A 12,034-nucleotide genomic window follows, 5' to 3' on the forward strand; every position below is an offset into this window, starting at 1 on the left:
TACATGACGACAACCTTCCTCGATCCAGGCAACATTGTGTTTCGTAGCTTTAATTATGTCCTGTCTGTGCCCAGAGTGCAGGATTCATTATTCACTTTGTTGTTTGAAGCTGAGCAGTGGCAGGAAACGTTGCATCCTCGACTGGAGAATGTAACAGGGTGCGGCAGTCATCTCAACAGCTCTGCCACACAGGAATTCCATGTGCCTGTGCTGATCACATTGCCAGCTACTGTAACTTAAGCTGTTTCAGACTGCACAAAAAAACTGCAAAAGCTCCCTGTCATTCAAAACTATCACACTCTTCTGTGGCAAGTTGGATGATGTTTGCATAACAGTAATCACTCCAATTGTAGTTTAAAAACATCACTGTTGATAATAAAGAGGAAAACAGGCAGAGACTTGAACATGTCTGTTACTACTAGGAAAGGACTTGCATAATTGTCTATTTACTTGGCAGAAAATAATATTACTGAAAAGCTCTTCATTTGAAATGGCTGGATTAGTGACATAATTATTTGTAAAAAGATCAGGCTTCCTTCAGTGGAATGGTTTGGCAGAGGACAAAGTAATGCATCGGTTGTTTCTACTCACCAATCTGGAAGAAGGTGATATCACTCTTGACCCCAGGACCCGCCCCGGTGCTGGCTGCTACCTCCACACTGTAGCGGATCCCCGGGGCCAGACTGGGAATCAGCACAGATAAGGTTGTGCCGTCGACTGTACGGTTGATGTGGTACCTGCTCTCGTTCCCCAAGCACCAAATCTGCCATAACAAGAGATAAAGATAAAGTGGAGGTCAAGGTAATGTTATGAGAGTTTCCTGACAACATTCAGCCAGGTAGTTGCCACCAGGCTGTGTCCTTATAATAGGCTGGTACTGTTATTGCAGCATTTTAGCACACAGTGGGTATTGTGTTACATCTCTGCGGCAGGAAACGTGACTTTATGTTTTACAGGCTGTGCTCAACACAGGGTCAGTATTACCTGAGGTAGCCATAACACGTCTAGGAGTAGCCTTAAACCAATAAAAAAAACAAGCGGGGATCGGTAATCACCCCCCATAACCCAATTTGAGCAGAAGCTCAGAGCTGTCACTCCCAGGAAGGAGAGGCATCTCGCAGGCTGACTCAAACCATGGACACAAAGAAAAGTATACATTCACCTCAGCATGAGGCCAGGAGACCTCCACATCCTGAACCTCTGACAGTCTGCTGACTTTACCCCACACCTCCTCCCACCAGTTAATATCCTCACTTCCTTCAGTGGGTATCATACGTGTGCACGTGTTATTGCCCTTGTGATGGAGCAACAAATTCTTAAAACTGTCTGTGTGTCTTAAAAATTGCGGTGAGCAGCAGTGCCGCTAGGGACCGAGCTCAGTAATGAGAAGGGAGCGCTCTCAAACTGGACTTAAAAACCATGAAATTACTCCAAAGTCTATCACCAGAAAACATGTACCTGGAAAATTAACAGTGGCTTAACTTTTTCACAGGCTGTGCCTCATCTCCCTTTCTGCCGTGCGCCTATACTCCCCGTGACTCAAAAAGGGCTTTCCAATTAAAATATAGGACTTCCACAGCATAATGTATGAGAGGAAAGTAGTGTCAAGGGTGAGGCCATTATATAAAGGCATACATTATCAAGTGGGGAGGGGGAGGGGGACGGGGGCTCACAGAGTTGCTTTAGAAAAAGGTTGCATTGGCACAGCCCAGACCAAAGAAATGACTGGATTTATTACAGATATGTCTCTTTATTCTTATGCCCTCAACTCTGCTACTGTACATCCTCATATTACCTGTCTCTAAATAGATGTTCTTATCTACAGCGTTTAAAAAAGGAAATTCTTTTCATTTTCATTAGTATCAGTACAAATAGTAAAATTACACTATCTGTAATGGACACATTAAAGACTAAAGGTTTTATCTGCACTAAACACGCAGGGGTCTGTAATCAGCACTTCAGGCCCGACTACAATGGGAAGAAGAAACACTGGTATCACAGGGGGAAAAAAAGAAAATCCCACAAAAATTCTTAGAATCAACATTATTCACAAGATGTGTGAGTCTACCATCTCCACCAGATGGCACTGTTTCACAACTGTTTCCACTAGCTTCCCAGCTTCTGACTTCCCTGTGTCTGAGCCTGTGACTGCAAAGGTGCGCCTCAACCAGGAATTCATTATCCTTCCATGTCTGTGCATTGTCTTTCTCTTATATCTGCTCCATCTGCGCTGCTGTTTGTGTCTCCCTCATGTCTGCAGTACGAGTCCCACTTGCTCAGACCCGAGGTAGCTAGTGGTTGCTTTTTTGTGTTACCTTGTACTCCTGGACCACCCCATTCTGCTCCTCCTCTGGAGGGGGTTGCCAGGAGACCACGATAGCAGTCCCATTGTCCCCACTCTCCATCACTGTAACCTTACGAGGAGGGGCACTGGGGGCTGGGGACAAAAGAAAAAAACAACATATGTACAGACATGACAGATTTTTTTTTTTTTTTTTTTTTTTTTTTTTCATAACTGTTGTGCAATTTGGTTGATAAATGTGGTGTTTTATCTCTGTGTGAGACTGAAGCAGATGTGAGAACAAATAACTAATCATCAAAATTGCTATGCTTTTATCGGAAGGCTGAGTTTCTTAGATATAAATGCTAGTAAATAAAAGCAAATTAATGTTTACTCAAAATAGACAGGGAGTTATGATGGTGCTGTATATGGTGGTGTGTGAACACCAACCTGTGGTCCAATGGTAATAAAATGGAAATAATTAAGAATGCAACATGAAAAAAAACATCCTTACTGTGCAAGTGAGTGTTAACACAACAGACATTTTTCTGGTCATAAGAGAACAAACATTATGTTTAGAGCTGAGAAAACAATTATTCACAAAAATGGGAACAAAGGAGAATCCAGCAGAAAAACATCAAAACACCCCCCCCCCACACACACACACACACACAGTACAAACAGTACACACTCTGCACTCACATTTCTCTTAACTGTTTGCTACAAAATAAAATTTGCAGTTGGGTTTGAAGAAAACCTTACGAGACTGCCACAACCACACCCTGAGAGAGTAGTAGAACACTTGCACTAGAGTGTAGTATATAGGCCTCTATACCCAAGCATGCTTCAATACACCACACTTGAGCATAACATAATCCCGCCCACACTGCCTGCTGTGAACAGCTGTTGTATGCTCTCACACATGCATGCTGTGCATATAAAATTGTGTAAACATGAAAACATGCGTGCACACATGCAAGCACTAAAGCACACTGGCACACAGCCGTGTGCAGTCACATCCCCCCACCTTCCTCCAGCGTCTTGCCAATTTTGACATCACTGTCGGTTCCCTGGAATTCGTTGAAGAAGGGGCGGACTTTGAACTCATACGTGATGCCCTTCCGAAGCTGCGGCACAACAGCGCTGTCTTCCCCGGGGGTCCGCACCTCGAACACGGTCCATTCGCTCCTCTGCAGCCCCTCTGGCGAGGGCCTGTACATCACCTTGTAGCCCTGGATGTACTGGGACTGCTGCTCCACCTAGTGAGTGGCACGGGAACACGGACAAGTTGCTGTCATCTTGACTTGATTACGTGCTTCACAGCCCACAGTTGATAAGGATACAGCAAAGTAATAGACGGTGGCATCACTGGACGACCGTGGATTTGTGCAACTGATACACTAGGTGCTAACTCATCACATCACCCCTCTGTCTATCCATCCACATCTTCATCTCTCTTTTCGACAGTCTATCTATGCGCCATTTGGAGCAGCAGTGATTTGTGCAAACCACACTATGAGGTCATTGGCAAAAGGTTCCTCCAAGTCTGGAGCTGGTTAAATAGGGCCCAGACTCCCAGAGCAGCCTGTCTCATCCTGCTCTGCTCTCCACTGGCTGCTCAAGTCAGGGGGAAAAGTGGATCTTTACACAGCATACAAGGAAGTGAGAGCACAAAGAGTTAAATGGCCTGCGACGTAGTTAAATAAAGAGGATAAATGTAATTAGAAGGAGTTTATCTGTTAGTTTAATCTAGGGGTGAATTATGTTGCTTTGTGATCCAGCGTGGTTCAAGAAAAGAACAACCGCTAACCAGGATGCTAATATCGCTACGAGTCCCTGTGGAAGGCAAACAGCACTGGCTTATAAAGATTTTAGTGATTTCTTTATCCCTCCCCCATAAAATATGCTGCTGGCTCAGGTGGTCTTCATTAGGCTGCAAACTGTGCAACCATTTACCACAACACAAAGGAAAATGTAAAACCATGAAACTCCACATTGGGAATAGATTGAACACCACAAAACAAGGAAAACCGTGGCGCTCGTCTACGATGTCAGTCGCCCTCGCGTCGTGCGCTTCACTGGAACATTCCAGTGAGACGGAGTAACTGGGCAGTCATGTTTTTAAATCAGTCTTGACATGTCAGTATCCTTTTCACGTTTCCTCAGACACATTCATCACTCACTGTGGCACTTCATAATACCTGGGAATGTAGGCAAAACTGGAATTGTTTTTCTCCTTCAGTGACCCATGCAACAGACTAATATCTACTATCCAAGGAGGAGAGCCATAATGTGTAGCTGTGTTTTCTCCCCCCAAAAAAATACATTAACCAGATCAGTTACAGGAGTTATATCAGTCCTTCATACTCCAGTAAAAGAACCATGAGCTCCAAGTTCTACTTCTTCCTCACCCAGCTATCCGTTTTAACATCTGTAAGCCATTTCCACTTAAGAGCATGAGTTGGCCGTCTCTTCCTTCTCACTTGTGTTATTTTAACAGCAGTCAAATGTTTTCAATCTGAGAGGGCACAGGCTGGCACGCCACACACTGCTATACTGCGCTACATGGCTTAGTGCAGAAGACTGGGCTGGGTAGTCTTAACTTTTGGATGGATGAGTGATGTGCTGCAGACAAAGCTGCCGTTTTTTGGTCTCTGGCCAGCTGACCAGTTCAGGCTCCTGCCAGATGGACACTAAGAACACTTGGACTGAGTTCCAGGCTGCTCTCTGCAGTGTCCTTCCTCTGTAGGGTGCGAGGACATTAGTGCATTAGCTCAGCTGAGCGCTCTGACAAGTTGACCGTACACGCTTCACTAAATTAACCTTGGAGCCTTAGTGATCAGCTATACCAATGATCCACATGGCAATCAGCAGCTGGCTGCAGATGTTCCCAAGAAAAAGAAACGACAACAGTACAATTTACACTCACCGTCCACTGCACCCTGACAGATGAGGAGGAGAGAATGGTGGGGTTGTGCAGGTGAATGAGCACTTCTCCCAGCTCCCTCTGGATCTGCCGATGGTCCACACCCTGACTGGTGGGGGGGATATCTGTGTGCAGGTGTACAGAGATAGAAAGAAATCTTGTGTTAAACTACAAAGAAAACATAAACCACTGTACTATATACATATCAGTAAGAGGGCAGCTCTCACCTTGTGTTTTCACAGCATCAGTGATAGGACTGGGATCACTCAGCCCATAGGCATTGGCGGCCCGTACTAAGAAGAGGTAGACTGCACTGGGCTTCAAGCCCTTCAGCACGAATGACTCAGTTTTCACATGCTCTGCCAAGGTCTGCCAGCTGCTCCCTGATGCATGACTGTGGACACAAAACAGAGGGAGTTCAAGTTTAAAAGGTTTAAATAGGGCTATGAAATTAAATTAGTTTATTGATGGTCAAGTTGATTAGTTTTACCTGAATGCCTCTATTATATAGGAGGTGGGTGTGGCTCCAGCATTAAGGTTGGGTTTCCAGGAAAGAGTGATGGAGGTACGGGTGACATCAGTGACGTCAGGCTTGGAAGGGGCACTGGGGATCAGGTTTGGGTCAGTCGGTCTGTTTGGCTGGACTGGGGCTCCGAATTCTAAATGTAGATGACAGAGAAGAACATTGTGATAAAAATTTAGATTATTGATATTTTCCAAAACCCAAAGGCATATGAAACATTTTCAACTCTCATTTTTCTTAAATTAAAACATATCCACACATGTAAGTAAATGTCCCACTGATGGACAAGAATGTCTCTATTAGACACAGTATTGGGTGAGGCTTACCTTGGACTTCTAAATAGGCTTTCCATGAGGCCTCTCCGCTGGGTGTGGAGGCGATGCAGGTGTAGATGCCAGTGTCACCGAGCTGGAGGACGACAGACGAGCATATTTGGTTAAATGGAAATTATTCAAACGTGCGCCACACTTTCCCAACCTGGTAGTCATCTATTTCTCTCTCTCTGCCTCTCACCATCACAGCTCTGCTTATTGACATTCTGACGGTGTCTGTAGCAGGCAGCTGTCATTGCCTGATAATCTCAATATCATCTCTTTCATAGCAGAAACTGGAGGGAACCAGCTGGAAAGGCCAAGTGGCACACCATTTCTAGCTAAATGGAAAATATTTTCACAGGATCATACACTCATTGGAGACCTTTTCTCTCTCTGCCATCCCCCTGAGTACCAAACATGGAAGTCACTGCGCTGTGCAACAGATGTGTTGATAAATGTGAGAAATAAAAATGGTTGAACCTTGATTTTTTTTTCAGTACATATAGTTTGTTGAACAAACTGGTTTTTTTTGGTCACTCTCAGGTGCAACAGTTTAATACTAATTTGTATTTTAGAACTTTAATACACTGTTAAACATCTCTTTCTCTCTCTCTCTCTCTCTCTCTCTCTCTCTCTCTACTGAGGAAGAAGTTAGTTTGTATTATTATTCTAATAGAATATAATCTGCATTAGATCTGGGTCTGCATTAAAATATACATGTACATGGGAGACAAGCGTTTGGTTCTTTTCCTGCCACGTGAAGCAAATCATGAAAAAACACAGAGCTTTAAGAAATACCTTTTCACTCAAAAAATGATTGGGCAGACACTTAAATGACACGAGACCAAAACCGAATAATCGTATCTTGGCTCATGGCCTAAATCTAATATAAAAGTAATAGAAATTGGTGGAAAAGAAACGTTCAACTCACCAACAGGCAAATAATCCACACACAAAACATGACTTTGTTCTGCACACTGCTTCATTTATAAAATGTCTGCTCTGTCAACTGCAGTCAAACCCGTTGTGTAAGACTAATAATTCAGTTTTTTGGTGATGCATGTACTATACATCACCAGCTAAAGGCTGAAAAAGCACAAAACCCCCCCCCAAAAAAACAGAAAACTAGAGAAAGATAAATTGTTTGAATAATGGAGTATAAGCATCTCCTGCCAACAAACCTCAAGGTGTAAATGCTTTTGTCAAGTAGGAAAAAAAATCCATTAAAACCTGATAACAATAACAGTCACAAAATCATATTTTTGAAATAAATTACCCAACGAATCACAAACATCTTCATTAAAATGGAGTCTGGGAGAAATGACAAGTTCATTAATGTAAAGTGCCCGCAGAGTTTACCGAGCTGCAGCAGGAGAAGGGTTCAGGCGCATCCCCTCCTGCCTGTCTCGCACCGGCGGCCCAATCACACCGCAATCCTGTCACCACATGACACGCCAGCATTCATCAAAACACCGCAAACTGACGCGAACTCTGACCCTGTGACGCCTCCATCTGGAAGACACGTCAGCACCCCCTACTTGTCTCTTCCTAAGAGTGTGTTCAGCATCACACAGCTTGCCATCTCACTCACACACACACTCACACTCTCACACACACACACACACACACACACACACACACACACACACACACACACACACACACACAACACAAAACCCACTGTGCTTGCTGACTGACAGGAACTACAGACTGTTCGACTTCACAGACTCCATTTGAAACCTGCGACATCTGACTGACAGCCCACCGAGGGCAGGAACACATGCTTTATTTACTAACCAGCGGGGGTTTGCCAAGCACATTAAGGATGTGATATTGACAACTTTGAAGCTTATGTGAATAAGTTTAGACATGAACAGCAGCCTAATAGAAAATCCAATATGTTTTATATACATAGAGATACAAGGAGAGTTAACTCATTAATTACAAACACAGACAAGTTTGCTTTGCTTGATGTTAAAAAGGGATCAGAGCGTGTTTGAACATGTGTCCAGGTGTTTTTACCTTCGCATAGCGTATCTGCAGTGCACCTGTGTCCAACTGTTTGACCCGGGAGTCATGTGTGGACACTAAGACACCATCCTTCCTCCACAGGATGGTCGGGGTGGGGTTACCAGATGTCACACAGTTGAGGACCAGCGTTCCATCCACAGCCACCGTCTGATTGGTTGGGCCTTGTCGGATAACTGGTGGCGGGCGGTCTGAGACAACTGTGGAAGGAGAATCGGCAATTATGTGAAGAAGTGAAAGGGGCATAGCTGTGAAGGTGTTCACGTGGTGCAGCAGGACGAGAAGAAACACAGGATTCCCACAATTGCACCCAGCTTGTGAGAGAAAACACATAAAAGGTGTAGAATGGTGAGAATTGGACAAACAGCGTGTAACAATGTAAGAATGCAAAAACTGCAAGGATAGCAAGATAGGAATTAAAACCCAGTTTTAAGAACTGGAAGCAATTTTCGAATCATTCAGCAGCAGGAGTCAAATGTAGCCAAATAAAAAAAATGGCATAATTAGAATGAAACGGCCTCAGATACTCCAGTCCTCTCTGCAGATCTATCAGACGCCTAGCAGTATGCATGAGAACGTTTGCAGCCAACAACTCTCTGGCCCATCCCCCAGCCAAAAAACACCAAACAAGGAAAAAAAACAAAAAAAAACAAAAAAAAGGCTCAAAAAACATCTAATCAGAACAGAATGTTATTAGCGTGAGGACATTTTTAACTCCTCCCTGCCTCACGGTCGGTGGACCCTGGGTTCATAGAAAAACAAAGACACGGAGAGAAAGCATGGATCCGACAGGAAGAGAAAGCTTGTAATGCAGATGAAACAGCAGAAGAAGAAGCAAACAGAAATAATTAAATAAGATGTAAGAGAAACCTTTTTATTTCTAATACCTCTCTACTGAGTATGATTCATCATGTTCCTACTAAATATTGTCTGCCTCCTTCTGATTGTTATTATTATTCATAGCACCATTGATGACCATTGCTGTCAGCCCCTGTGACATAGTAGCAATTTACAGTCAGTGAGGACAAGTCAGATTAATATCTAATGCACGGTAAAACCAGCACATAATGTACATATGTGTGCATATATCTTCAGAATCATGCTGCGGTGTAATCTGCGGGCTGTTTTGTCTTTGCTTTTGTGCCGGGGATAGTGCAATTACTAAAACATTGTCAGCATGACCTGTCATTACCAGATCTGCCTGTGGAGAAGTGGTGGCCTCTGAACTGCCTGTTCACTTTAATAACTGTTATTATTATCCAGAGAGCACGAAAGAATGAGAGAGAGAAGAGGGAGAGATGGAACAAACCATTGTAAGGCCTAAAATGAGGAAGGACATTTGATAAATGAAGGGAAGAATCTAGGTGTAATAGCTGCCCAGATCACTGTGGCAATGGTAGAAATTAAGCCAAGGTTAGTCCACCAGGCTGACAGGGATTGGCTGGCAGGGTAATTAGAGGACCCAATCCAGACCTCACCACACGGCCACAGTCTTCCAACGGTAGACAGCATCAAGCCAGCCATGGAATACCAAAGCAGACATTAGCCAGTGTGAAGCCAGCAAAGCCCAATACTGAGCCACGGTCTGGGTGCACAGGCACCAGAGAGTCTCTACGCCTGACAGGAACACATCGAACCGGCCAGACCAAACCTCGCAAACCTCAGTTCGGATATTAATACGCTCTACAGCACGACCGCAGCATTACAGATGAACAGCATTATCCTTGTGAGCCAAAGATGATCTGAAATACCAATATTTATCCACTCAAGTTTTCTTTCATGGTCCTGAATCTCTTTGAGACTTTGTTTTATGCAGAAACTGTGTTTAAAAAGAAGGTTGCCTACCATCGGTGACCTCTAGCAGAGCCTTGGTGATTACGCTGCCAGCAATGTTGAGGGCCTGGCAGCTGTAGTATCCCACGTCTGAGCGTTCAGCATCAGTGATGGTCAGGTCACCGGTCTGAGACACAGAGAATCGGCTGGAGGGTTGAGGAGGCTGGTAGGAGAACAGCAAGTTCTACGGAGGATGATAGCAGAGCACATGAAGTCACTCTTGTATTACTGGCTTAGAATAAATTAATTACAGTTAGAAGATTTCATTTGAAAATGGCATATACATGCAAGCTATCAAGTAAACTACGCCTACAAAGACTTCTTTCCAATGTTTTCCAAATTCATCAAGAGTATTTTGAAATGAAAACCTTTAATGTAGTTTATTTTATTTACCTGACTGCCTTCCCGCTGCCAGAAAATGGCTGGTTGTGGGTTTCCAGTGGCCTCGCACTGGAAGGTGACGGTTCTGCCAACTCCAACCACCTGGTTCCTTGGTCTCACCACAAAGGCTGGGGGCACTGGAGGACAGCCATGACAAGCGTTAGCCATTGACTGGACAATTATACCATTGTATATTATTATATTCATCATAATATAGCATGACAAGTGTTCAGTGTTGTTTGAATGAATGAAAAAAATGGACTGCGGCTTGCATTCAAATCTATTCACAAGGAATCAGGCTGTCTTTGAAAACTTTTCATGGCGTGGTCATTTAACATTCAACAGTACACTGATCGAATTCAAAACACAGTCGTATTATAGATGTAATGAATAGAAAAAACAAGGGTTACTCCCAAGCTCCCTGATTTGCATGGGCAAGGGCACGGACCATTAAAATTTACATGGAAATGGGAAATAAATTTGAGCCATCTGTCCATGCTGACACTTTCCAATAGTGCAGGCCTCAACCAGTATGCAGTGTCCATGCATCTTAATGACAAATTTAATCTCAAACAAAGTGTAGCAACACAGCCCAATGTCATCCATGCCGCTCTGTGGTGACACTGGTCAAGTAGTCCTCTCTGTCAGGCCAGTTTACGCCTTCAATTCAAAAGCACTCTAGATACAAATATTATAATTCTGCAAACGTTTTAATCTTTTTTTTTACACAGGGCCTGTATAATGCATAAAGAAAGGCAATCTGAAAACTGTCACCTGAAACACAGATGCAATTTGTCCATGAATAAGATGGTGGTTTTGGTGATGCATAAAAAAGGGGAAAATAAGAGAATGAAATGATGCAGCTTTACCTTGGAGGCTCAAGCTGAGCTTTTTTTTTTTCTTTTTTTTTTTTTTTTTACCCATTAATGTCCTTTTGTCGCTGTTGCCCTTGACAACAGAAACATGAGTTGCTGATTGGAGGGTGGAGAAGTGATGGGAGGAGGATGGAGGGGGGTTGTGACAGCTTCCTGTTTCTGTCAGGGCGGTGAATAGGTGACGGGTGACATTTCAACTTACCAGACACGACTAAAAAGGAAACAAAAACACAACACCAAAAACCCAAGGATGAATAAATAAATAATAAACAGCATGACACAAATGGGGAGAGATAAGGAAAATAACAGTGTGATGTCCATGGGTACAAATAATGTTATTATCATTCTATGAATAAAAGACGCATCATATTGTACCTGTGACTCAAACCCTAGGGACAACATGACACATACAGAAAATAATATTTATTATGAGTGATTAGGAAAGCATTAAAAATGCATAGACACAACATCCGATTTAACATTCTCTCTTAGTTTTGGGACATGTTCAAGGACAGGAAAACATAATGACAAAAAGGCACACAGATAATAACATGAAACACGCAGGACAGATGTTTTATGCTGAGGAAACATCATGCATTGTTTATCTCGTTCCTCTCTTTCCAGGTGTTGCGTGAAGGTGAACACCCCCGTACCCTTAATGAGGTTTAGAGCACCCAGAGGAGGAGCAGCTACATCCCACTGCCTTCAGACGCAGCCCTGCAAATGTAAGCCGGCTCCATAAAAACACAAGGTGAATGTTAAATTTCACTCTCTGCTCATAAATCTCCCCCGGCCAATCACTCGCCTTATCTAATCTGTCTGCTTCAACGGCTCCCTCGGAAACATAAACGCTGTCAGTCAGAATAATGACCA

At 43.5% G+C, this 12,034-nt stretch overlaps 1 protein-coding gene across 6 annotated transcripts in view; it reads right to left on the minus strand.

The window, feature by feature from the left end:
• robo1 (roundabout, axon guidance receptor, homolog 1 (Drosophila)) overlaps window positions 1-12,034 on the minus strand; it is a 212,346-nt gene that overhangs the window by 19,399 nt on the left and 180,913 nt on the right. For all 6 annotated transcript variants that reach the window (XM_069161297.1, XM_069161300.1, XM_069161294.1 and 3 more), the window contains 10 exons: window positions 10,299-10,423; window positions 9,918-10,089; window positions 8,067-8,272; window positions 6,057-6,138; window positions 5,698-5,866; window positions 5,435-5,601; window positions 5,211-5,332; window positions 3,309-3,540; window positions 2,316-2,437; window positions 592-763 (listed from right to left, as the gene is read on the minus strand). In XM_069161297.1, the coding sequence (XP_069017398.1) occupies window positions 592-763; window positions 2,316-2,437; window positions 3,309-3,540; window positions 5,211-5,332; window positions 5,435-5,601; window positions 5,698-5,866; window positions 6,057-6,138; window positions 8,067-8,272; window positions 9,918-10,089; window positions 10,299-10,423 (1,569 nt within the window). The remainder of the gene's footprint in view (window positions 1-591; window positions 764-2,315; window positions 2,438-3,308; window positions 3,541-5,210; window positions 5,333-5,434; window positions 5,602-5,697; window positions 5,867-6,056; window positions 6,139-8,066; window positions 8,273-9,917; window positions 10,090-10,298; window positions 10,424-12,034) is intronic.

This window comes from Embiotoca jacksoni, unplaced genomic scaffold, assembly GCF_022577435.1.
Source record: "Embiotoca jacksoni isolate LCO1_2020_lvr unplaced genomic scaffold, fEmbJac1.0.p SCAF_28, whole genome shotgun sequence".
NCBI lineage: Eukaryota > Metazoa > Chordata > Actinopteri > Embiotocidae > Embiotoca > Embiotoca jacksoni.